The following is a 26,200-nucleotide window of genomic DNA, read 5'->3' on the forward strand; positions in this document are numbered from 1 at the left end:
CAACACCTCACATCTGCGAACACTTACTGCTGACTTGATCATTTTTATTTATTTATTTTTTCAGAATTCTTCTTAGATAATGTAGCAATTGATTTGAGCCTAATCTGTACTTGTATTTACACCAGTACTACAGGTAAGAGTTAAAAAACACATGTGGATCAAATGTGACCAGGCAGGCAATAAATGTTTGGAGGTTTTGCTGATCTGCACTTTTCTTTTCAGATATTTGACTTGCTCCCACTCAAGAAATCCTCAGGTATCCCGTATGAGGTTGATGATGCTACAGAATGCCTTAATGTAAGACCAAAAAGATATGTTTTGCCGCACCCCAGTCAAGGGCAAAATGATGCTTATGCAGTTTTCCAGGTAAAATACAAGTATACCTGTGAGTCCGTCAAACTTAATCTAAATACAATAGTTTTTGTTGTTGCACCAGTTTTTGCTGATCTTTGTGTGCTGCTGAAATATGTAGAAAGTCGGACTGAAGATGGCGACAAACTTGCTTTTTCGATTGCCTTCATGCCTCAAGTTCAAAGGAAAAGTCTACCATGATGGCTCTCATCATGTCTCCTACAGTAAATCTTTCACTTGTTTGTGTTGTGTTTTTGATACAAATTTTCTTTTTATTCACCAAAAAGTAAACTGGTAATTATTTTTCTCTTTTTATTTAGGTATGCTTCCCCGGTTTAGAGATGGTTCTATACGACTAAGTAGTCCTGTTGTGGGATCTGCTGGGCAGCTTCCTCGTGAAGCTGCACCAATAGAGACAGCTCGCTCTTTCTTCCCTGAGACGTGGATCTGGGATCTGGTGGAAGTTGGGTAAGTATCTGTTGTGAAGAGATCTGGTGCATATTCCATTTTAAAAAGTTTATACGATCACATTTAGAAACCCATGTGAACTTTCTGCTGTGTCTTTGCACACATGAAAAAGATGAAAATAGAATAATTGTGAGTTTTTTCTTGAGCATGTTTTGATGCTTCAGGCTGATGTTTTGTCATATTTAAAGTTTTGTGGGATACATTATTTCACTGTCATCAGCACCGTGGAGCTCTTTTACTTTGTCAATGCAACATATACAAGTCATTCACACTGCAGGATGTAACTACACTGTTATACAAGTAATTTACAGACATAAAAACATGTTTGATTATGTTACAGAATATGTTTGTGTGTATCTGCTGCTTCAGAGACGATGGAAAAAGGGGCGTGTCCCTGACTGTCCCAGACACCATCACCACCTGGGAGACGGAGGCTTTCTGTTTGTCCTCTCAGGGTTTTGGTTTGGCTCCTCGTAAAGAAATGAAAGTCTTCCAACCTTTCTTCCTTGAACTCACCATGCCCTACTCCATCATCCGGGGGGAGCACTTTGAACTGAGGGCGACTGTCTTTAACTACCTGACCAGCTGCATCATGGTAATCAATGATTAAAGTGTTTAGATACATGTCTGTTCATAGCCAAGGAAAGCCATACTGAAAACATGACTTTCTAAGCAAAATTTATATCATAGTTATTAAAATACAATAGAAAATATCTTTTCTTTGGCAATATAACCATGCAGGATGCAGGCCGTTCTTGAAGGGCCCCTGCTCACCAACACCTGCAAGCTCACCTGTAGGTGTGTTCACATTTGAACTCAGCTTTAAATGTAGCCATGTCTGTGTTCCTCGTACAGGTTACTGTCACTCCTGGGCCGTCCTCAGATTACACCCTCACGCCTCTCTCTGGTGATCTGTACACATCCTGTTTGTGTGCCAACGAGCGCAAGACCCTCAGGTGGACCATGATCCCAACAGCCTTAGGTGAGGATCAGGCTTTGGTCCTCCACACTGCCAGGAAACCGCTGTGTGGCAGGCTGAGTACGACCCAAGTGCAGCACCCAGAAGCAGGAAGTGAACTCTCAGGAAGTGACTTAAAAAGAATCCACATAAGATGGCTAAATAGAATAAATGAGATTAAAACAATAAAGAGCAATTATAAAAACACTATGTGAGAAATACTGCTGAAATATAAGTTATCATAATGAAATGAGAGAATCTGAGCCCCAATAAGCTATATTCATGGAATTTAGAAAGCTGTGTGTGCATTAGACCACAGTGAGTGTGCAGTGTAGAGCTAGGACATGTAGACAGTCAAATGCTGCTGCAAATCCAGAATATAACCCCTGTGTTTGGAAGGCTAAACGTGGGGGTTGTAGGGAGTGGGGCAGAACGTCTATACCTCCAGCCTGAGGGCAGCAGCTGCCTCCATCCTCATGCTTTACTTAATGCAGCTGTCTTAGCCAATTACAAGTCATTTTGAAACCTTCCTTTCAATTCATTATGCATGCTTCCCTTGCACAGTATCATTAGAACAGACTGTTTGCAGTTGCATTGCCATGCAAATGATTTCTTCTTAATCTTAAATGGATCTTATGATTTGCAGTACTTTGGCCTCCAGCAGGACTCAGCAGCAACCCTGACATCATTTTGGACTGTTTTTTTTTTCAGCTCATGTTTTTCATGCCTGATGCAGTAAAATTTCCAATTGTAATTGATCTTACCTTCGACTTAGAACCAACATTAAATCTAGATTTAGATCTAGTGTGATCACAGTTAACCGCCTCCTTTTGTCCCAACACATTTCCTTCTAGTTTCTACAAAATCTGTAAAATAACCTCGGTAACCTTTATTTTAATGGAGAGACGAAGAAGGTGACCTGTGCTGCTGCTTTTAGGGGCTGTGAATGTGACTGTGTCTGCTGAGGCCGTAGCGTCCCATGTGTCATGCGATAATGAGGTTGTGAGCGTACCAGACAGAGGTCGCATCGACGTGGTCACCAAATCTCTCATAGTGAAGGTCAGTGTCATAAATACAAGACGAGAAAAACATTTTTACTCATAAAATTTAAATTGTTACTCATTTTAAAGATACTTTTCCTCAGGCTGAGGGAAGTGAGACGACAAAGACGTACAACTGGCTTCTTTGTCCAAAAGGTCAGTGTGATGTCCATCAGTTACAAAGTTTAAATAAAGAAATGACCTAAATGCTCAAAGTTAGCAGTGGAGTGCACTGTGTACATAAAATGTGCCAAATTTTCATCTTTTACTTTCACAAAATGTAACGATATGTGCTGAAGATCAGGCCACCTGGTGACTTTGGACAGTAACTCTGTTGTAGTCGTGACTTCCTGATTGGACGTTTGTTGTGTCTGTACACAGGAAGCCCGCTGACGGAGGAAGCAGAGATACATCTGCCTGAGAATGTGATAGAAGGATCTGCCCGCACTTCTGTATCAGTCCTGGGTAAACCTCATCATTTCATCTCAAATTTGATTCAGCCAAATAAAAATATGGCAGGTTAAAGCTTTGTTAAAAAGGCAAATTACTAAAACAACAGAAAATAAAAGAGACGTCATGTTCAAGTAAAAGTAAAAACCGTATTCAGCTTTTAAAGGATGATTTCATTTATAGATAGACCCACGTCTTCCTGGCCTTGTGTGAAAAAGAAATGGACCCCAAAAAGGCTGTTTGTGCCATTCTGTGCAGGAAGAACTGCAGTCTAGCTTTAGTCATAAGTGTTGTTTGAAACGCTGAGTTTTGGCCCAGTCACACCAGAGGGTTTTCCAGCGCAATCGTTCTGGTCATGCAGAATCATGTCAGTAGGATTTAAGTCCAGATTTTGACTCGACCACTTTCTGGTGTCCTGGATCATTTTCCATCTTAACCCTCTGGGGTCGACGTATGCGCCGACACGTCAAAATCACATGACCAATTTAAGACAACACAGCTACAAGATAGTGAGGGGATTTCTTTCTCTTGTTGGAGAAACGGCTCTTTCGGCTCGGCGCATTAAAAAGAGCCAGGACTTTCAGCTCCCAACCGGCTCTTCAGGTTGTTTTGTTGGTCGAAAGTAACGGACTTCAGACTATATACCAGTTCTTGAATTGTGTCGATGGACCACGTAAAACCAGAGTTATGATAAAAAATACACGTGATGTTTTTTTCTGAACAAAACAGTGGCGTTTACAGCAGGAAGAACGGTAAAAACGGCGTTTTCTACAGACAGCGCTAGCAAACACTCTCTGCTTGTGCGTGAAAAAATAAAAATAAAAAACACTCCTTCCCTATTGGTGTTAGAGTTTACCATGTCAGCCAATCAAAAAATGATATGGCAACATGTGACGCTTGGTTATTTAGGGAGAATGGCATTTTTAGTAGTGACGGAAAGCGAGCAAAAGAGAGAGAGAGCGAGTTTTCATATGTCACACATTAGTGACGTTTAGCGTGTTTGGAGGCTGTAGTTAGTGTGTTGTGTAGTTATTGTCTTGTATTGTGTGTCAGTTAGACTGCTGAATGTCACATTTGCTCCAAAAACGCCGTCAAAGGCAGAGTCCAGTGTAAACGCTGTTCCCACATGGAAAACTGGACTGATGCTCCTCCTGCTGTCAGACCTGGTTTAGGCCTGTGCTGTTCTCCTCTGTCTTATACTGAACACAAATCATTTGTGTGCCTTCTTATTTGATGCAGAACTGATTGTTCTGTAAATAGATTTAAATGGTTATGTAAAAACGCCTGAGGCCTGGGCTGCATTTTTAGGTAAATAGTACCATATAACTTTGTTGTTTGCAAAATTTGTGCATAATTTTTAGAAATGTACAATTTCTATTTGCATTTCAAGTTATGAAAATGATTCATTAAACATGTTTGTGGGTTTTACAGTAAAAAATTTAACTTTTTCTACTCGGATTTTGACATTTTTGTCTGAATTTAGATCAACTGTGTATAGTATGCCAAAAGGAAAAAATAACTCAAATTTCAGATATTTAAAGCTGTGCTGAAAGTAACGATACCAAACAAGGCAAGATAAACAGTTTTTAAAGGTGAGATATAGAGGTAAAATCAAAAGTAGTCAAAAACGGCCAATTATACCCTGACCCCAAGGCAAGGCAAGGCAAGTTTATTTGTATAGCACAATTCAACAACAAGGTGATTCAAAGTGCTTTACAGAGACATTAGAAACAAAAACAAATAAAAAGCATGATTTAAAATTGATTAAAACAAGCAAACAAACTAACTAACTAATTAGCAAACAAACAAACAAACAAAACAGTATATAAAATCAAAACAGATAAAATCAGAACAGTAGATAAAATCAATAGTTAAATATAAGTTTTGAAATTTAAGCTAAAAAGTGTGGATTTGGTGCTTTGAGAATAGGTGAGTCTTCAACCTGGATTTAAATAAACTGAGTGTTTCAGCTGATCTGAGGCTTTCTGGGAGTTTGTTCCAGATATAAGGAGCATAAAAGCTGAATGCAGCTTCTCCGTGTCTGGTTCTGACTCTGGGAACTGATAAAAGACCGGATCCAACAACAACAACAACAACAATCTTTATTTATAGAGCACATTTAAAAGCCTTGGGCATACCAAAGTGCTTTACATAAAACAATAAAAGGTTCAAACATTGATAACGGATAAAAAAAAAATAAGGAGTTATGTTCATAGATAAAAGCTACCAATAAGAATGACTACAGCACATGGGTAATAGCAAAATAAAAGCTGTACCACCATAATAAAAAACACCAATAGAAAGATAGGAGGGAATTAATACAAGAGGTCAATAGGTCACAGCACAGCAACCAAACAAACAAACAAACAAACCAGCAATTAAAAGGTGGAGAAGGCAAGTTTAAAAAGATATGTTTTAAGCTGTGATTTAAAAGAATGAATAGAATCAGATGCCCGGATGCCAATCGGGAGATTGTTCCAAAGCACAGGTGCAACAAGAGCAAACGATCGATCACCTCTAGTCTTAAGTCGAGATCTGGGCTGAGCCAGCAGTAACTGTGACGATGACCTTAAAGCCCTGGCAGGAGCATAAGGGTTTAAAAGGTCCTTAAGGTAGCTGGGTGCAGTGTTGTTAGTAATTTTAAAAGTAAACAACAAAATTTTAAATTGAATACGATATTTGACAGGCAACCAGTGCAGATCGGCAAGGACAGGAGTAATGTGGGCAAACTTGCTGGTTTTAGTTAGAATGCGAGCTGCAGCATTCTGAACTGTCTGTAATCTCTGTAAAAGGGAAGAGTGGAGACCACAATAAAGTGAATTACAATAGTCTAGCCTCGACGTTACAAAGGCGTGGATGAGCTTTTCGAGATCTTTATGCGGGATATAGCGCCTAGCCTTAGAGATAAGACGAAGCTGGTAAAAACTAGATCTGACAACAGCAGACACTTGTTTGTCAAATGAAAAGGAGCTGTCAAATAAGACACCCAGATTCCTGACAGTATCAGAGAGAGAACAACTAAGAAAACCAAAGGCATCCTGGAGTTTGGCACGAAGGGCATTACTACCAAAAATCATAATCTCGGTTTTCTTCTCATTAAGGATAAGAGAATTCGACAACAACCACTTCTTGGCCTCAGACATGCATTCTCGGAGGCTTTTCAGAGACAGAGCAAGATCGTCGTTTAGCTCAAAATAGAGCTGGATATCATCTGCATAATAGTGATAAGCAATATGGTATTTCTCAAAGATGGCACTTAAAGGAAGCAAGTATAATGAGAAAAGGGTAGGGCCCAGCACAGATCCCTGGGGGACACCACAGCAAACAGGTACAGCCGAGTAAGAGGATGTAGCCAGGATGTAGCCAGATGTACCGTAGAGAGCCGAGATCCAGATGACCTGAGGGATCTGGAAGGTTCATACTGGGTCAGGAGGTCACTGATGTATTTTGGTCCTAAACCATTCAGAGCTTTATAGACCAGCATCAGGACTTTAAAGTCTATCCTCTGACGGACAGGCAGCCAGTGTAAAGACCTCAGAGCTGGACTGATGTGGTCCACTTTTTTGGTCTTAGTGAGGACTCGAGCAGCAGAGTTCTGAATGAGCTGTAGTTGTCTGACTGATTTTTTTAGGTAGACCTGTAAAGATGCTGTTACAGTAATCAAGCCTACTAAAGATGAATGCATGGACTAGTTTTTCCAGGTCCTGTTGAGACATCAGATCTTTTATCCTTGAAATATTCTTGAGGTGATAGTAAGCTGACTTTGTTATTGTCTTAATGTGTTTTTCTAAGTTTAGGTCTGCATCCATCACTACACCCAAATTTCTCGCCTGGTTTGTGGTTTTTAGATGTATAGATTGAAGTTCTCTGGTGACCTGTAATCGTTTTTCTTTGGCGCCAAAGACTATTACCTCAGTTTTGTTTTTGTTTAGCTGGAGAAAATTGTGGCACAACCAGTCATTAATTTCCTCAATGCATTTACCAAGAGCCTGTACAGGGCCTCGGTCTCCTGGTGACATTGTGATATATATTTGTGTGTCATCTGCATAGCTGTGGTGGTTTATTTTGTTGTTCTTTATAATCTGTGCCAGTGGGAGCATGTAGATGTTAAACAGAAGGGGTCCCAAGATGGAACCTTGGGGAACTCCACATGTGATACTTGTCTGCTCAGATGTGAAGTTACCTATTGATACAAAGTATTTCCTGTTTTCTAAGTATGTCTTGAACCAGTTTAGTACAGTTCCTGAAAGACCTGCCCAGTTCTCCAGTCGTTTGAGTAATATGTTGTGGTCAACTGTATCAAATGCTGCACTGAGATCCAGTAAAACTAGGACTGACATTTTTCCACTGTCTGTATTCAGACATATGTCATTAAACACTTTGGTCAGAGCGGTTTCAGTGCTGTGGTTCTGTCTAAAACCTGACTGGAAGGCATCGTAGCAATTATTCTGTTTTAAGAAGTAACTGAGCTGTTGAGAAACTGCTTTTTCAATGATCTTACTTAAAAACGGGAGATTTGAGATCGGCCTGTAGTTGTTCATTTGTGTCTTGTCAAGATTGTCCTTTTTCAGTATAGGTTTGATTACAGCAGTTTTTAGTGATTCTGGAAACACACCTGATAATAAAGAAAAGTTGACGATCTGTAACAGGTCTGACTCTAAAGTCTTTGAGACCTTTTTGAAAAAACTTGTTGGCAGGACATCTAAACAGCAGGAGGAGGAGTTCAGTTGACCTAAGATGTCCTCCAGGTCTTTGCTGTTAATAGGTTGAAACTGTTTCATGGTGTTTAAACGGTTTTTCGGTGGACACAGTACATATCCTGGATCTGCTGTTGATGTACTAATTGCTTGTCTAATCTTATGGATTTTTTCTGTGAAGAATTTGGCAAAGTCATTGCAGGCCATGGTCGAATGAAGTTCAGCTGCCACTGACACAGGAGGGTTTGTTAGCCTGTCAACTGTAGAAAATAAGACCCGAGCATTATGGCTGTTTTTAGTGATGATGACCCTACGCCACACAGCCCCAGAGCATCACACAGTTGGTATGATGTTCTTTCCATGAAATGATGCGTCACTTTTAAGCCAAATGCAACAAAACTCAAAACTTTTTCTCTTCAGTCCATATAATATTCTCCCAAATATCTTGTGGAGCATGGAGATGTTTTTTAGCTAATGTGAGATAAGCTTTTGTGTTCTTCTTGGTCAGCAGTGGTTTTGTCCATGAATGCTGTTTTTGCCCCGTCTCCTTTGTATTGTTGAATCGTAAACTCTGACCTTTACAGAGGAAGGCAAGGCCTTCAGTTCTTTTCGGTGAGTCGTCGATGTGCTAATGGAGTAATTTCGGCCACATCTTTTCTAGTTTTCTCAGTTTGTGGATAATGGGTTCCAACATGGTGCACTGGCGCTCCAAAGCTGTAGAAATTGCTTTTAATCCTGTCCAAACTGATAGATCTCAAGACTCCAAATATTTCTGGGAAGACTGAGTTTCATTTCACCAACCAGACCCAGGCCTGATTAAGGCCAGACCTGCTGGATCAAGAAATCACTCAAGTACAATCTGTTTGACAAAGGGAAGCAGGCTAAAAGACGTCCAGAAGAAACACGTCGTTGCCATGACCAAAACAAATTCTAAAATAGGTTAATCACAGTCGATCTTTGATTTTCAGTTTGGATGTTTTTTCGCTCAGCAAATGAAATCATCATTTAAAATTGCATATTGAAGTATTCAGGTTATCTCTGCCCAATAATACAAAGTTGTTTTACGCTAGTTTTGTTAGTTTTAGTGAATCAGTGTTTTTGATCAGGTGACATCCTCGGCCGGGCTCTGAAGAACCTGGATGGATTGCTGCAGATGCCGTATGGATGTGGGGAGCAGAACATGGCTCTCCTGGCCCCCAACATCTACATCCTCCACTACCTGAAAGGCACACAGCAGCTCACCGCAGCCATCATGGAAAAAGCTACTAACTTCCTCACCAGTGGCAAGTTTTTATTGTTTCCTCTAAGAAGGAAATCATTTGAATCACTTCAACACACACGGTTCAAGAAACAAGCCGACAGGAGGCAGAACATTAGCCACAGCTTTTGGTCAAATGCGTCATTTTCCTCATCTGTCAGCAAGAGTCATTGAATTTCCCAAATTTCGATGTACACATGCAGATCCATAAACAAATGGAGTCCAATCATCACCATAGCAACAATGTCTCGATCATGGTGTCCCTGTTGTTACAGGATACCAAAGACAGCTCAACTACAAAAGTGCTGACGGTGCTTACACCACATTTGGAACAGGACCAGGAAACACTTGGTGAGAACATCACTGATCAAACATGTCACAAACCAGAGAGGTTACACTGGTTTTTAAATGTCCCACCAAACAGAAGACGTTTCTTCAAGTTTGACTACCCATTAATAATATAAACATGTCTACCTCTAATACTTAAAATAATTCTCCATTTAATCCTTTGACTAAGCCAACATTAACAATACCTTTTGGTTAATACTGTGTAATTTAGTAGGTAGGAAGGAGCATTAGAGCCACATAAAAATGTTATTGATCATTATTAGAATAAAGTCGAATTTTAAAGCTTAAAGTTATTTTACTTTAAGAAAAAGTCTAAATACTATTTCAATAATAAAGTCTTAATACTGTTTTGTGAAAAAAGTCAAATTCAAATCTAAGAAAACAGTTGAAATGATTACAGTTGTTGCTTCAAACGATTGCTATACCCTGTATAAAATGCCTTGAGTAGATGTAGTGAAATAAATCAGTGGTCTTGTGATACAGCATAGATCCTCTTTATTCCACGAGCGTGGAACCATCGGTATCCTTGCATCTGTACATTAGCAGCCATTTCCTTTTATACAAATCTAACCACATGCAGCTTTCTGCACCACTTTCTGCTTTTCAGTGTACTTATACTTACTGCCACACTGTTTTTATTGCTACAAGTGACATCAGTTCCTTCCTTGTTACTAAAACTGAGTCTGAAGTACGATTTCACTAATTCAGAGGGGAAAGCAACCATGGCAGTTTGTCCTGAAACAACTGTGATATCCACATTTCTGCTTTTGTCTCAAAATACATTTTCAAATTTAACCTTGAAATTTCAAGTTTATTTTCATAATGATCAGTATTTCTTTCTCTTAATGTGACCTCACAGCCAAACATTTCCATCATTGTAAGACGTGTAAGTGTTGTTTTCTTTCTGTCAGGCTGACTGCGTTTGTGGTAAGAAGTTTTGCCAAAGCTCAGTCTTTCATCTTTATTGATCCCAGAAAGATCGAAGAGTCTAAGACCTGGCTGCAACATAAACAACAAGAAAATGGCTGTTTTGAAAAGTCTGGGAAACTCTTCAACAACGGAATGAAGGTAACCTGCAGTTCTTCGCTGTTAGACTGTGGAAACAGCCTCCAGTCTGGATTTAACAAATTTTATTAATAATGTCATGCATACATGGAAAACACTGTACTACATACTGTAATAGCTCACATCAGTATATTCTATTATTTTATTCAAGAAATAATTTCCATACATCTTGTTCCATTCACAGCAGCACTGCTTTCTATGTAGCATTCACACATATTTATACTAAATACAAAGTATGCACTAGAGACCAACTTGGGATTAGTATATTGCCCACAAATATTTGACATGCAGGCTGGAGCAGCTGGGAATCAAACCACCAACCTTCTGATTACTAGATGACTACACAAACTGTTTATAAGGTTGGAAACCCGAGGTGAAGAAACATCCATCTCACTGGAAATACAATGTCCAGATGAACAAAATCAACTTCCTGTTCATCTCTTTAGCTGGATGTTTGAACATGCATGAAGACATTGATGATACTAAAACCACATGCAGCTGAAAATCATTTTCATGACTTCATATCCCTGAATGTTGGTGCACTGATGATAAAGTGTCTATGATGTCTTCTGTTGACAGGGTGGTGTATCTGATGAAGTGACTCTCAGTGCCTACGTTACTGCTGCCTTCTTGGAAATGAATACATCCCAACATGTGAGTAGAGTCAAAGAATATCAAGGTATTCAACAAAAAAAGGAGTAGAGTTTGTGCTGCTCAGCCATGGAGTTAGGTTTAACCAGCAGTCTAGCACCCTGCTGGTATGTGCTGGATTGTCTCATGGGCACCTGGGGTCTTGCCTGGTGTGATAGACCCCAGCCTCTATGGATCTTGTACTCAGAGCTTGTTCCTGTGCTGCCATGTTTAGTGCCTCTGTGCTGTCTTTCAGTCCAGCTTTTTCCAGCCACTGGTAGGATTTCTGGGTATCATCTACTTCCTCTATCTGCCGGTGGTAACATACCGTGCAGGGGCCTGTCCTTCCATGATGGTTCCTCGCCTTCCTCCTCTTTCTTGAGTTTCTGCTGCCTAAGGTATTCACTGAGCACGCTGTCAGTTGGGGCCATCTTCCTCGTACTCGTGAATATTCGTTGTTTCATCTTGGAATGTGGTGCTGACACTCACCAGTCCCTGGCCTCCTTCCTGCCATTTAGCATGCTGGACTTGGGGTGAAACCCTCCATGCATGGTCAGGAACTTTGTCTTGATGTCAGTGGCTTCTACAGGGAGTGCAGAATTATTAGGCAAGTTGTATTTTTGAGGAATAATTTTATTATTGAACAACAACCATGTTCTCAATGAACCCAAAAAACTCATTAATATCAAAGCTGAATGTTTTTGGAAGTAGTTTTTAGTTTGTTTTCAGTTTTAGCTCTTTTAGGGGGATATCTGTGTGTGCAGGTGACTATTACTGTGCATAATTATTAGGCAACTTAACAAAAAACAAATATATACCCATTTCAATTATTTATTTTTACCAGTGAAACCAATATAACATCTCCACATTCACAAATATACATTTCTGACATTCAAAAACAAAACAAAAACAAATCAGCGACCAATATAGCCACCTTTCTTTGCAAGGACACTCAAAAGCCTGCCATCCATGGATCCTGTCAGTGTTTTGATCTGTTCACCATCAACATTGCGTGCAGCAGCAACCACAGCCTCCCAGACACTGTTCAGAGAGGTGTACTGTTTTCCCTCCTTGTAAATCTCACATTTGATGATGGACCACAGGTTCTCAATGGGGTTCAGATCAGGTGAACAAGGAGGCCATGTTATTAGTTTTTCTTCTTTTATACCCTTTCTTGCCAGCCACGCTGTGGAGTACTTGGACGCGTGTGATGGAGCATTGTCCTGCATGAAAATCATGTTTTTCTTGAAGGATGCAGACTTCTTCCTGTACCACTGCTTGAAGAAGGTGTCTTCCAGAAACTGGCAGTAGGACTGGGAGTTGAGCTTGACTCCATCCTCAACCCGAAAAGGCCCCACAAGCTCATCTTTGATGATACCAGCCCAAACCAGTACTCCACCTCCACCTTGCTGGTGTCTGAGTCGGACTGGAGCTCTCTGCCTTTACCAATCCAGCCACGGGCCCATCCATCTGGCCCATCAAGACTCACTCTCATTTCATCAGTCCATAAAACCTTAGAAAAACCAGTCTTGAGATATTTCTTGGCCCAGTCTTGACCTTTCAGCTTGTGTGTCTTGTTCAGTGGTGGTCGTCTTTCAGCCTTTCTTACCTTGGCCATGTCTCTGAGTATTGCACACCTTGTGCTTTTGGGCACTCCAGTGATGTTGCAGCTCTGAAATATGGCCAAACTGGTGGCAAGTGGCATCTTGGCAGCTGCACGCTTGACTTTTCTCAGTTCATGGGCAGTTATTTTGCGCCTTGGTTTTTCCACACGCTTCTTGCGACCCTGTTGACTATTTTGAATGAAACGCTTGATTGTTCGATGATCACGCTTCAGAAGCTTTGCAATTTTGAGACTGCTGCATCCCTCTGCAAGATATCTCACTATTGTTGACTTTTCTGAGCCTGTCAAGTCCTTCTTTTGACCCATTTTGCCAAAGGAAAGGACGTTGCCTAATAATTATGCACACCTGATATAGGGTGTTGATGTCATTAGACCACACCCCTTCTCATTACAGAGATGCACATCACCTAATATGCTTAATTGGTAGTAGGCTTTCGAGCCTATACAGCTTGGAGTAAGACAACATGCATGAAGAGGATGATGTGGACAAAATACTCATTTGCCTAATAATTCTGCACTCCCTGTATCTCCTCCTTTTGCCAGCTTATTATCCCAGCAGGGTACCTGATGACGGGCAGGGCGTAGGTTTTGATAGGCCGGATCCTGTTCTAACATTCAGCGGACTCCTCAGGATTTGCCTGATCCTCTGCAGGTACTTGGTGGTAGCAGCTTTTCCAGCAGCCTCTTTGTGGTTTCCATTTGCCTGTTGGATCTCCAAGTACTTGTAGCTGTCCTCTATGTCTGCAATGTTGCCTTCTAGTAGTTAGATTCCCTCAGTTCTGACTCTTTGTTGTCATCCGATTACATTTCTCCAGTCCGAACAATATTCCAATGTCGTTGCTTTATATCCTGGTGGTGTGGATCAGTGAATCGATGTCTCGTTCACTCTTGGCATACAGCTTGATGTCATCCACGTACAGGAGATGGCTGACAACTGCTTTATTCCGTAGTCAGTATCCGTAGGGACAGAGCATCTCCTTGATAGATGGTGATTGTGCTATGGGCTTGAAGTTGGCCTCTAGTGTTATACGCCACATTCCCATTGAGTTCTTGATGAAGGCTCTTAAAGTCCTGTTGATCTTGTACAGGTCTAGGCATTCCAGGATCCAGCTGTGGGGCATTAAGTCATAGACCCTCTTGTAATCAATCCAGGCAGTCTCGGCTGATTGTTACAAGTAGCTGGTGTTTTGCACCTCTGGTATTCTTGCCAATGAGTGGGGCACAGGAACATGTGTCTATTCATCTTAGCCACTATGATGCCTGACAGGAGCTTCCATGTGGTACTGAGGCAGGTTATTGGTCAGTAGTTGGATTGGACCGATGGGACCGATCCCTTCAAGACTGTCCGGCCAGTTGGATGGGACCGATCCCTTCAGGACTGTCCGCCCTACAGTTAGCCATTCTGGGTGTCTGTCGTCAGCTAACAGCTGGTTCATTTATGCTGCCAGATGCTCATGGAGTGCAGTCAGCTTCTTCCACCAGTAGACGTGAGCCATACTAGTGTATGGCAAGGTGCTGGCCAAGGCTGTTAGTCGTTGCTTGGCAGTTTCCATGGACAGCTTGCTATACTTCTTGTTGGGGGAAAACTCTGTAAAAGACCCAGGAGAAATAAAGACACAATGAGACAAAGTTACTTTCTTTATCAAACGTGTACACGGGTGAGCTGCTAAGAACAACTCACACCATGCACAGTGGCTTGGTAATTTTTATAGGAAAGACAGTGAGAACAGGATAAGAAAATACAAAACAAATAAAATAAACAACTCCATATGTGGCGCTAGTCTCGTCAGCAGAGAGCTGGGAGAAGGCTGTGAGAGATAAAACAATCTAAAACAATATGTCCCAAAACAGTATGTCTTTGCTGAGAAAGTCTAAAAAGATAATTCTAAACTAATCTAACCATAGGCAAAGGGCAGACAAAAGGCATCTTTGTACATTTAAAAGAAGGTAAAGAAACATAGAATCATTTTTCCTGTAACATTCCCCCCTGTTTAACTTATTTTAAATGTATACAACAATTGTCTATGAAAATTATTTATTAAGTATCTTAGGCAATGTTTAATTTCCAAAAATCTTCAAAATGCCAGCATAGCAGAAATGGCAGTCAGTTGGTCTAAAGAATAAAACAAAAGAAAATAATAAAAAGAAAAACATAATAAAACAAAAGAAAATAAAAAGAAAAACATAGTAAATGAAAATCATAGTAAATGAAAGAACAAGTGGAAAAAACAAGAAAAAATAATAAAACTACAAAAAATAAAGGATAAAAACCTTATATTTTAAAACGAAAACTTACAAAAAATAAAAGGATGAAAAGTAAAATGAAAACTTTATATTTAAAAATGATGAAAACCTAATATGTAAAATGAGAACTTCAAAAAATACAAGGATGAAAACCTTATATTTAAAATGATGCAAACCTTAAATTGAAAACTTTATATGTAAAATAATGAAAACTTCATGTTTAAAATGAAAACTTCAAAGAAAATAAAAGCATGAAAACGTTATATTTAAAATGAAAAACTTTATGTTTAAAAATCAAGACTTCAAAGAAATAAAAGCATGAAAACTTTATATTCAAAATGAAAAACTTTGTTTAAAACTCAAGACTTCAAAAAAATAAAAGCATGAAAACTTGCATAACCTACTAATGTTTTAATCAGTGCATGATCACTTGACAAGTCATTTTTAATCACCACGTCATTTATTAGCAGCTAGTACAAGTTCTCCTCTAACAGAATTGCAACGGGATGTTGTTCTTCTTGAGGCACGGCAACATAAGCAGTCATTGTAGTTGTTATCATCTTTGAAATCATTATTCTTAGGCATGGCAACACACACAACACTAATATGAGCAGTGCTATCAAGATGAGACCTAGAAGGAAAAATGGCTTTGCTACAGCAGCCAGCCATGAACCGCTGAACAGCCAGTCCAGCCAGCTTTGTGCTGTAGCTGCTCCAGGTGTGTGGTCAGTGACATATTTTTGCAGAGCGGTCAAATTCTGCAAAGCTTCATAAATGTCTCCTCCAGTTTCGTATCCATCAGGGATAAAAGTGCAACATGTTTCCCCGATCAGCTTGCAAACTCCTCCTTGTGATGCTGTTAGCAGGTCTAGTGTCAGTCTGTTCTGCAGCACCATCGTTCTGATGGCCTGCTGTTCTCCTGCTAAGGCCGTTCCCAGGGCCTTAGTTAAGTTGATGTGTCGTAGCAGAGCATATCGGTTGATTTCCACGTGATCCCGCACCTCGGCAACTCCAATGCCGGGGATCAAGCTCTGTAAGAATTTCACTCCTCCTCAGATGCGAAACTCTGGTTCCTTTACTGCTTGGTGCCGTCCGTGCACATCCTGTCTGGTAATGAGTCTTTGTTTGTAGCGACAGTTGAGGCTCATCAGTGTCGCGTTACTGGCACAGGTTTCGTTGAGTGAACAGTCCATACACTTCCTCTCGTTCCTTGGTGGGCAGAAAGTGTATATGTATTTGCATAGCAGTCAGTTTTATTATTCAAGTAAGCTGTAGTGTTCATAAACTGCCACCAGAAATTAGTGGCATAGCCATGGGGAAACTTGGTGTACTTTCCTTTGTCATACAGTGTCTGCCTTTTCTCCATATAGCGTGACTTATTGTCCCTCACGGAAGCAAAGATGAGGAGCCCGGCCATGGTCAGGGCCGCTGCAGTTATTAAGAGCCACCACCTCATGACGACGGGACACACCCTCCTGTCGCGAGTAGACCCCCCGGCCAGGAAAGCTGACCCCTCCACCGGGCGAGATCACAACAAGTAGGCAAGCCTGCCGTCAGCTGTGTTTAGATGGCTTCACTGACTCGCCTGCAGTGACTCTGATGGACCCAGGATGGTCGTTCCGCAATTTTGCAAGCTCCAGTTTTTCCTTTGGAGCACTTTGATCAGAACCCAGTCACCGGGCTGTGATCTGCAAGACACTTGATAGACATCATTACATTCTTCGTCATTTACAATCATCTCTTTATTTTCCTACAACTTAGACATACATTTTGCTACTGAAATTGTATCTGCCTTTTTCACTGGGTAGATTTCTGGCCACTTTGAGAATACATCTATAACCACTAGGGTGTATTTTTACCCTTGACATTCGCTTAGTTCAATAAAATCCATATGAATTGTGTGGTCTCAGGTTTCCCTGAGCATTATATTTTTGACACGTCATGCACGTTCTGACAAATTGTTTTGCTGAGGTTTCAAAATTTACAGTGTAGAATTTACAGTGTAGAAATGAGAGTATTGTGTAGAATTTACAGTGTAGAAATGAGAGTTGACAATACTGGTCAGTCCCCCCGTTGACAAATGCGTACAGCCATGAGTCACTAATGCCGCCATTTTGTGGAGGAATTTTGGCAACACTGGCTCGCCATAACACATCATTAAGTCGTTTGTCAGAACTGCACCGTGTTTTAGCCATTTTGCCTGCTCTGCTGTGCTTGCTGCTTTTTGTTCATTTTTCAACACATCCAGTGGAATCTGATGTGTGTTTACTGCCATCAATGTGATGTTTGCCTGTTGTGCCGCCTATTTTGCTGCTCTGTCAGCAAAATTGTTGCCTGTAGTAATGAAAGAGTCAGTAGGCGTTGTAAGAGGTTGGCATGCTGGTTTGCCAGTTGGTGTAATCATTCCTCTGGTTTTCCAGATTTTTTGCAAAATGATGCACAGCAGAGAAAACATACTGGCTGTCTATATAAATGGTTATTTGTTTATCTTTGTGTATTTCACATGCGCAACAATCTCGTGTGAAGTGACCTTCCTCTCCACGGTTCTAGCAGGCGTTGTCTCTATGTTATCTGCTGTTTCTGCGTGGCTGTCTGCGGCCTTGGTGTTTGTGACTTTGCTCGCCTCTCTGTTCCTGATAGCCACCTGCGAATTAGTGTTTTAGTCTGTTGTCAACAGTCAGCCTTATTTTTAAGTTACAGAATGCTTCTCCCTTTTTTTGTTTTTTGTTTTTTTGTTTGGGAGAATAGATGCAACTCTACATTTTCACTTAAGGCAGTTTTAGATAATTTCTAGTTCTTCAAACAATGCATGGATCTCACACATTTCAAACTTTCAAGTTAGGGTTGTTTCCCATTTATACAAATATATATATATTTAACTTTGCATTGCTCACAGCTCATAGCTCACAGCTCTAAACCTAGGCATTTTTCAATCATATGCCTAATCACTATGTGTCATTGTGACTCTCAAGTATTGTCACAAGTTCGTTTAAAATCGTTTCCAAAACCAACAAAATAATCAAACAAAAACAAAAAACATAAACGTGTCAGGACACAAAAGAAAAAGAAAAATGCTGCCACCCAAACAAGGCAGAAGTCTCCATATGTTGGCTTTTAATAACATGCAGCTTGTAACATGGTAGACTAATGTGCCTGTGTTAATTCAGCTCCATATTATTGTGTGAAGTTGCACTGGGTTGGGAGTGGTTTTGTGTGTGTCACATTTTTGGTGAGCCAATGGCTGGAATGAGGTTGGACTAATTAGAGGCAGGTGTACTTGATTGCACTGATACACCGGTCTTCTTATAGCCCACACTACAAACACTGCTGTGTTGTTTTGTCTCTCTGTGCAGGTATGTAATGTGATGAAATCAGATATGTTTGGGATGGATGGGTTTTGCCCTATGAATTTTATATTAAGTGTGTCGTTTTGTCTCTCTGTGCAGGCCAGGGCCTATTATATGCCACAGCCTAAAGGCAGCAGGGTTGCAGAGGCTTGAGTGACCACTGACTATATGCTTGCAGGGTGGTGGGTCTCCAAGGACAACTTCTAACCCTGTTAAAGGCAACATGTGGAGTGCAACTTGGCTGTGTGGCATAGCTGGCTCTGGCCTTGGGACTGTGTGTTTTTATACAATTCATAAGTGGGACACTGGACTGTTTTATCTTTTATCTCTTGATATATTTTTTGTCAACAAATTATCTTTTAGAATTTTATTGACTGACATCTTTTTGCCCACGACTGAGACGGTTGGTCAGACCTAGAGTCTTTCTTTGGGTGTGTTACAGCAGCTTCTGCTCTAAAAGAAACAAATAAATAAAAAGAAAAGAAAATGTGTAACATGCTCATCAGCTTAGCAGTGTCTACATATTTAATTCAGCTTCTCAATCCTGTAGTTTTAGCTGTTGTCTACAGGGTTTTGCTTATTGGTTGTTATTATAGGTGTGCTCTATATCTCAGCAATGTGTCATTCTAGGATGATAGGTTTCAAGCTGGTCAAGTGCCTCTATGCACTTCATTAGTTTAGTTATTCTCTGTATTGTCTTCATCTCACATGTCATTACACTGAGTTTCAGCAAACCTTAAGCTTGATGCAGACTACTGCTTAACAATTATCCACCTCACATCATAACCGATTAAGGTGCCTCTTCATATTAATATTATGTCATTGTTAATATTATCCTCTTTGTCTTATATGACAGCAATAGCATATTATAATATTTTATCAGTGTGTACCATTATACTACTCCTGAGCCAATTTGTTAGTTAGGATCATCTTATTCAGCAAACAGATAATTTAGAATTCATCCAATCTGCGGTCACATTTGTTCTCTCTGTTGCATGGCGGACCAGGCAGTTCTATTATAATATATTATTTATATTTTATTTTGTATCCATCAAGGGCTTCAGATGACCTGCAGAATCATCCTTTTCCCAGGGTGGAGACAGTTACCTTTTCACACACTGTCCTTGGCTGAACAATGACACAGCCTTAATATACTTATGTTATTAAAATATTTTCGTGTGAATTATTTGCTTTATATTCATTTTATACATGCTGGGCATGGTCATCATGCCAACTGTGTTTCATTGATAATATCACTTTACAGGTTGTTATCCTTGCTATTATTAATTTCAAATACTCTAAAGATCATTTCTACTGTAATTTTCCCTTTGTTTATCTTTATTTCGTACTTTTTATATTTATATCTACTCAGTGGGGTCTGTTTTCAACCCTTTTAAACTACTTCAAACTACTTTGATCTCTAGTTTTCACCTAATAAGGGATTATTATGTTCTTCCTGATATGGGTGTTGCTGCAGATGCGGCTGCAGGAATGAGTGATGGTTTACTAAAAGGATTGTGGGAACTGCACAGTGTCTCGTCTTCTGGTTTTACTAAACTGGCAGTTGGATTCTGTTCTCCTGACTGTTTATATTTTGTTTTCTTAAATCTCTCAGTTTTTGTCCGGCGTCTGGACTTTTCTTTTCTCACCACTGCTCGTCAGCAGGAATGAGTTTTAATTTCACTTGCTTGATTACCCATCTTAATTATGTATTTACTTATTTTTGTTTAAGTAATATATACACAATACAGCTGCTATCACCTTCGCTGGTATTAGAGACGAGAGTGGTTGCTCACACGCCCTTCTACTTTCGGACTATTTCCAAAAGCGGTGTGAACTTTACGAGACGGAACTCGACCGTTCTCTCAACTCACCAGCACGTCAGTGAATAGCAGTAAAAGAAAAACACAGTAGGAGCAGCTCAGTCTCTTATTGGACCGTGAAAATTCAGCTTGCTCCGTTAGTTACAACAATACACACGCATACATTCACATTCACACTTATTCGCGCGATCGGAACCCTTATCATAAGGGGAGCTGCCAGTCTTTCTGTAGACGAGCTACTTATTCCCTTGACCCAGCTGGGGGGAGCTACTCAGAGCTCCAAACCTAACCCACAAGAGTGGGGAGCTTCCAGTCGACGAGCTCCAAGCTACCAGCCGACGAGCTACTTTAAACCCACAGAAGTGGGGAGCTTCCAGTCGCGACGAGCTACTTTCGCTATTTTAAATTCCCTGAATTTAAAATACGATTTTACGCAAGATTGTGTCAGTGTGTCTGTATCTACCTGGTCAGTAGTGTCGCCGGGTCTGGTCCACCTCGATCGGGCCCCACCACCGTGGGTCGCTTTCTAAGAACGTTGGCCAAGACTCGAATTTAACGCCCTTGGTCTTTGACCACACACCTAGTGTGTGGGCTGTCGACAGACGAGCAACGTGGACTGGTCACGGAGATGGGACACGATGGAGGCGCTCCGGCTCCGAAGGACCAAGAAATGTTGGGGGAAAACTCTGTAAAAGACCCAGGAGAAATAAAGACACAATGAGACAAAGTTACTTTCTTTATCAAACGTGTACACGGGTGAGCTGCTAAGAACAACTCACACCATGCACAGTGGCTTGGTAATTTTTATAGGAAAGACAGTGAGAACAGGATAAGAAAATACAAAACAAATAAAATAAACAACTCCATATGTGGCGCTAGTCTCGTCAGCAGAGAGCTGGGAGAAGGCTGTGAGAGATAAAACAATCTAAAACAATATGTCCCAAAACAGTATGTCTTTGCTGAGAAAGTCTAAAAAGATAATTCTAAACTAATCTAACCATAGGCAAAGGGCAGACAAAAGGCATCTTTGTACATTTAAAAGAAGGTAAAGAAACATAGAATCATTTTTCCTGTAACACTTCTTCTTGGGCACCGTCTTTGTCACACCTTTCTGCAGCTCCGATAGTTGGCTAACCTCCCTCCTTGATCTTAGCCTCTAGTCTCCTTCTTGTGGCTGTTCAACCTGTAGCCAAGCATCTCTCTGATCACTGCTGCTGTACTGTAGATCAGCTTGTTAGTCTCGATAATCGTGGCTGTATGTATCGCATTTACATCATCTAGCAGATCTTCACATCTTGGTAACCAGCTACGGGGATTCCAGTTTTCAAGTTTTGCCATGATCCTATCTTTCAGGTCACTTCCTCTCGCACTATAGCACTTGGGGCTTGGTACAAATCTCGGGTGGAGGTGATGACATCTCCCCCCCTGACCTGTCGTCCTGGCTCCCCCTTGCCGTAGCATTTGTGTTGCACCTCGTCAATCTCTAGCTGTGAGAGCAATACCCTTCTTTCGAATGTTGGAACACTGAGCTATTAGTTGTTTCACCGTCAATGTGGATGCTGGGTATCGAAGATTCCATAGGCCCCTCATCCTATTCATGTAGCCCCTTCTGCCAAGGTTACTTGTATAGTAGCATTCCAACAACGCCCTATTTTCATCTCTTGCCCACCAATGCCTTCTTGTTCCAATAGTTGATCCGGGCGACGTCCGAGCTGGTATGCATATATACATACATACACAAAAGTGTATAAACCAACAATATAATATACAATCTAACAGAGGTGGGACCAAGTCATTGTTTTGCAAGTCTCAAGTAAGTCTCAAGTCTTTATCCTCAAGTCTCAAGTCAAGTCTCAAGTAATGTCAGGCAAGTCAGAGTCGAGTCTCAAGTCACTGGTGTAAAAGTCCAAGTCAAGTCACAAGTCTGAAACTTTGAATTTCAAGTCCTTTCGAGTCTTTAAAAAAAAAAAAAAAAAAAAAGCATGTTGCAGTTATGCTAAATGTAAATGTTAGACCATGTAATTTTAAAATCTGTGTTTTTCTCAACACATGACAAAATAGTGAACTTAGAAAATATACACAAATTGTGAAATTGCACCTCTTTAAAATGCAGCTCAATTAAACCTAGCTCCAAGAATAATTTTCACCGACAGTTCTGAGATAAGCTGCATGTTATTCTTGGATGCGCTTGTAGGACCGGCTTTAAAATCGCATGACAAAAATATCATACATATAAAAAAAAAAACTGCATCACCAACGTAGCCTGGACAACATTTGCTAGTTAGATGAAGTCAGCTATCTCATCGTAGCATATTTATATGCATATTTATAATCATACGGTTCTTGGAGTGAGCGCATACACTCATGAAGTTTAGTAACTTCAGGTCACTGCAACAAGCCCAGGTACAGTTTACTGACGGATGGGTGCAGGACCTTGAAATGCACCGTGTAGAACGAAAGACCATCGTACGTATCATAAGTTTACCAGTCTCACAAATCGTCGTCATAAATACACATTCATTAACCGTTTATTAATAGGACCTTTGAGCTCAATGGTAATTAATTAGTAGTGGAAATAATCTCTGGTAGCATCACAGAAATGTAGCAGTGACAATAATACTGTATGCTGTAATCGTACTGGGCAATTAGTGATACAAAAAACCTGTTTTATCCTGTGAATAAAAGTATATGTTTTTGTCAATGTACCATAATAACAGAAGCGAAACGCAATATTGTGTCAGGACAATTAACTATTTATGCACAATAAATAAAGGAGCATAGCGCGACAATTTCTGTTCAGCGCCAGACTTACTTGTAACCTATATCACCAATTATGTTATGAAAATGACGTATTAAGTACTAAAAAACACTGACCTTTGTGTAAATGCTTGGAGCAGACTAACCTGTGAGCTGGAGTGTTCTGGGACGTTATAATTGGTCTTTGAATGGCTGCAATCCAGGCCATCCGTCGCGTCTTTGTTACTTCGGAAACATGGCTTAAAAATTTCTCTTCAACGACGTAATCCGATAACAACCGATCTCTTTACCCGTCGGCTTCCCGTGGCTGTCATGCGACCGGCTATTGCAGTTAATAATACAACAGCTTCTTGACATTTTTGTGTTTCTTTTTATCGCTGTGTGACTGATTTCAATTGAAAGCCTGCGTGCGCTAGTACCGCTTGCCACGAGTTCCCAGAATCCTTTGCGGTTCTACCCGTGAATGACGTCACATTTTCAATCTCTATATAATATGCATGTTAAATTTTATATTTGGGGTAAAATATCAAGTCTTTTCAAGTAAAGCGGTTCAAGTCCAATTCAAGTCCCAAGTCATTGGTGTAAAAGTCCAAGTCAAGTTACAAGTCTTAGAACATTTTTTCAAGTCAAGTCTAAAGTCATAAAATTAATGACTCGAGTCTGACTCGAGTCCAAGTCATGTGACTCGAGTCCACACCTCTGCAATCTAATATATATATTACATATACCCCAAAAAGTTGATTCTGTTCATCTGGATGTTTTCAGTGGGAGAAACGTTTCGTCACTCATCCAAGTGACTTCTTCAGTCTCAGCTGACTGCAGGTTTCAATCTTATAAACAGGACATTTGCATAATGACTGAAACCAGCCCACTGAAGGAACAGTGGGCTGGGAGGTCTGTTCCTTAATCGTAATTATGCATATTCTCATGACCATTGATCAAAGACCACTGATCAAGCACCACTGATCAATGGCCATCAGTACCATTCACAGAGAGTTGGGCAATGGCTGCAATCACAGCATTGTAAGATGGCAAAAGATGTACCCTTAGGCCCCCTCCTCGATTCAGAGATGGTCTTTCCTTTTTCACGTAAATGGCCTCCTTGACCCTACACTCAAACCAGCGTTCCTCCCTGTCCAGGATGTTACATCCTCATCATTGAAAGAGTGTCCACTAGCCTGTAGGTGTGAATAGACTGCAGAGTCCTGGCCTGACGAGGTGGCTCTTCTGTGTTGTGCTATCCTCTTAGCAAGAGGTTGTTCGATTTCCCCGATGTATAGATCCTGGCAATCCTCCTGGAACTTAACACCGTACACTATGTTACTCTGTTTGTGTCGGGGTGGACCAATTTTTGGCGCAGCGTGTTTTGGGGTTTAAAAGCCACAGAGACACAGTGTTTAGAAAAAAATGTGCCTCAGCTGTTCTGATACTCCTGACACATACGGGATCACTACAGGTTTTCACTTAGGCAGCAGTTGTCCTTCTCTCCTGGATCGGCTGGAGCTTAGGTTTACGGTACACATCAGCTTTTAAATGTCCTCCATCCCTGATGGAAATCTCACAGTCTAAGAAGACTAACCTGACACTTTTCATATCCTCCCTGGTGAATTTGATGTGTCGTTCCACCGAGTTAATGTGATCTGTGAATTGTGGAACGTCCTGAGAATTGATTTTCACCCAGGTGTCATCCACATACCTGAACTCTCACCAGCAAGGACTGGTATCACCACCCAACCTGTACAGTGTTTTTTCAATATGTTCTTTATATTGTAAATACTACTAGCAGATTGCTCCAGTCTTTGCTTGATCTGTACTTTCCTCTAATCGCTGTGTTTTCTATTATCACGCTGATGTTTTGAGTGACTGAATCAGGAACTCTGCCTCCTATTCTTCTCACACTGGGTTTAATGAAAGAAGGTTTCTGTTTGTCCATTAAAGTTCTTTGTTTTGATCTTTTAAAGGATCCTGTGATGATCCAGAGCCTGGCTTGTCTCAAGGAGTCTCTCAGTGACCTGAGCAACACCTACACTACAGCTCTGCTGGCCTATGTGTTCACTCTGGCAGGAGACGTGGAGACCCGAGCTCACCTTCTGCAGCACTTAGACACAGTTGCAGTGAGGGAAGGTGAGCCATCCTTTAGCAGGACATCATTCAGGCTTTATTAGCATCACTGTGACTGTTATTGTGTTTGTAGGAGGTTTCCTCTACTGGTCTCAGACAGCAGCAGAAACATCAGCCTCCCTGTCAGTGGAGATCAGTTCTTATGTGCTGTTGGCCAAACTCAGCGCCTCCCCGACTGCTGAGGATCTGGGATATGCCTCTGGTATTATCAGGTGGCTGACTGGGCAGCAGAACTATTACGGAGGCTTCTCCTCCACTCAGGTACGACACCACCCGAACAGTATGAAGCTCATCTTTGAGTACAGTCTTAGACAAAACCAGGGACAAAAGAAATAATACTGAAGCTTTCAGTTTTCTATCAGATATGTAAAACAGATTTGTTTTAGCCAGGCAGAGAAGTTTTTATTCTTTAGTTAGAATATGACATTTAAGTCTAAAAATTCATTGTTTTTACAGAATAGCAATGTTACCTCAGACTTCTGTACACCAACTACACGTAACAGCCTGTAAATAACAGATCACCTGCGAGTTTATACCTGTAATTTCTATACTTTGATAATTCTCAGTTAAAGATATTTTAACCTGTTTAACGTTTATTTAACCAGGAAGTGAACTTTGGAAAACTTGAGATTAAGGATCTCTTTTGTGAGAGGGTCTCAAAGTGGCACAGGCCGTTTTAACTTAATGTCTATTCCACTTAAGCCCATGAAATACGGAGACATATGCTGTGTGTGTTAACCACAATGAATCCATCCTGTAGGACACGGTGGTGGCTCTTCAGGCTCTGGCTCTCTACTCCACTCTGGTGTTCAGTGCTGAAGGTTGGAGCACAGTGACAGTTCAGGCTCCCAGCAGTCAGCTGACGTTTGATGTAAATCAGGGCAACAAACTGCTCTACCAGGAGGAGGCGCTGCAGGACGTGTCAGGAAAATACAGGCTGGAGGTGAAGGGCACTGCATGTGCTTCAGTGCAGGTCAGTGACAGCATCACGTGAGAAGCTCCTGGTTGATGTCAGAGAA

The 26,200-nt window shown here is 40.8% G+C and overlaps 1 protein-coding gene across 2 annotated transcripts in view; it reads left to right on the forward strand.

Annotated features, from left to right (window-relative positions):
* Positions 1 to 26,200, forward strand: part of LOC146634692 (alpha-2-macroglobulin-like) — a 102,123-nt gene that overhangs the window by 74,177 nt on the left and 1,746 nt on the right. For both annotated transcript variants that reach the window (XM_085378452.1, XM_085378444.1), the window contains exons 16-30: positions 223 to 366; positions 473 to 575; positions 672 to 819; positions 1,189 to 1,414; positions 1,675 to 1,801; positions 2,715 to 2,836; positions 2,922 to 2,973; positions 3,199 to 3,282; positions 9,071 to 9,247; positions 9,498 to 9,573; positions 10,482 to 10,638; positions 11,215 to 11,289; positions 25,022 to 25,184; positions 25,255 to 25,442; positions 25,942 to 26,154. In XM_085378452.1, the coding sequence (XP_085234578.1) occupies positions 223 to 366; positions 473 to 575; positions 672 to 819; positions 1,189 to 1,414; positions 1,675 to 1,801; positions 2,715 to 2,836; positions 2,922 to 2,973; positions 3,199 to 3,282; positions 9,071 to 9,247; positions 9,498 to 9,573; positions 10,482 to 10,638; positions 11,215 to 11,289; positions 25,022 to 25,184; positions 25,255 to 25,442; positions 25,942 to 26,154 (2,055 nt within the window). The remainder of the gene's footprint in view (positions 1 to 222; positions 367 to 472; positions 576 to 671; positions 820 to 1,188; positions 1,415 to 1,674; positions 1,802 to 2,714; positions 2,837 to 2,921; positions 2,974 to 3,198; positions 3,283 to 9,070; positions 9,248 to 9,497; positions 9,574 to 10,481; positions 10,639 to 11,214; positions 11,290 to 25,021; positions 25,185 to 25,254; positions 25,443 to 25,941; positions 26,155 to 26,200) is intronic.

Source organism: Diplotaxodon limnothrissa, linkage group LG3 (assembly GCF_057381915.1).
Source record: "Diplotaxodon limnothrissa isolate DT_005_m linkage group LG3, D_limnothrissa_male_GT1.1, whole genome shotgun sequence".
NCBI lineage: Eukaryota > Metazoa > Chordata > Actinopteri > Cichliformes > Cichlidae > Diplotaxodon > Diplotaxodon limnothrissa.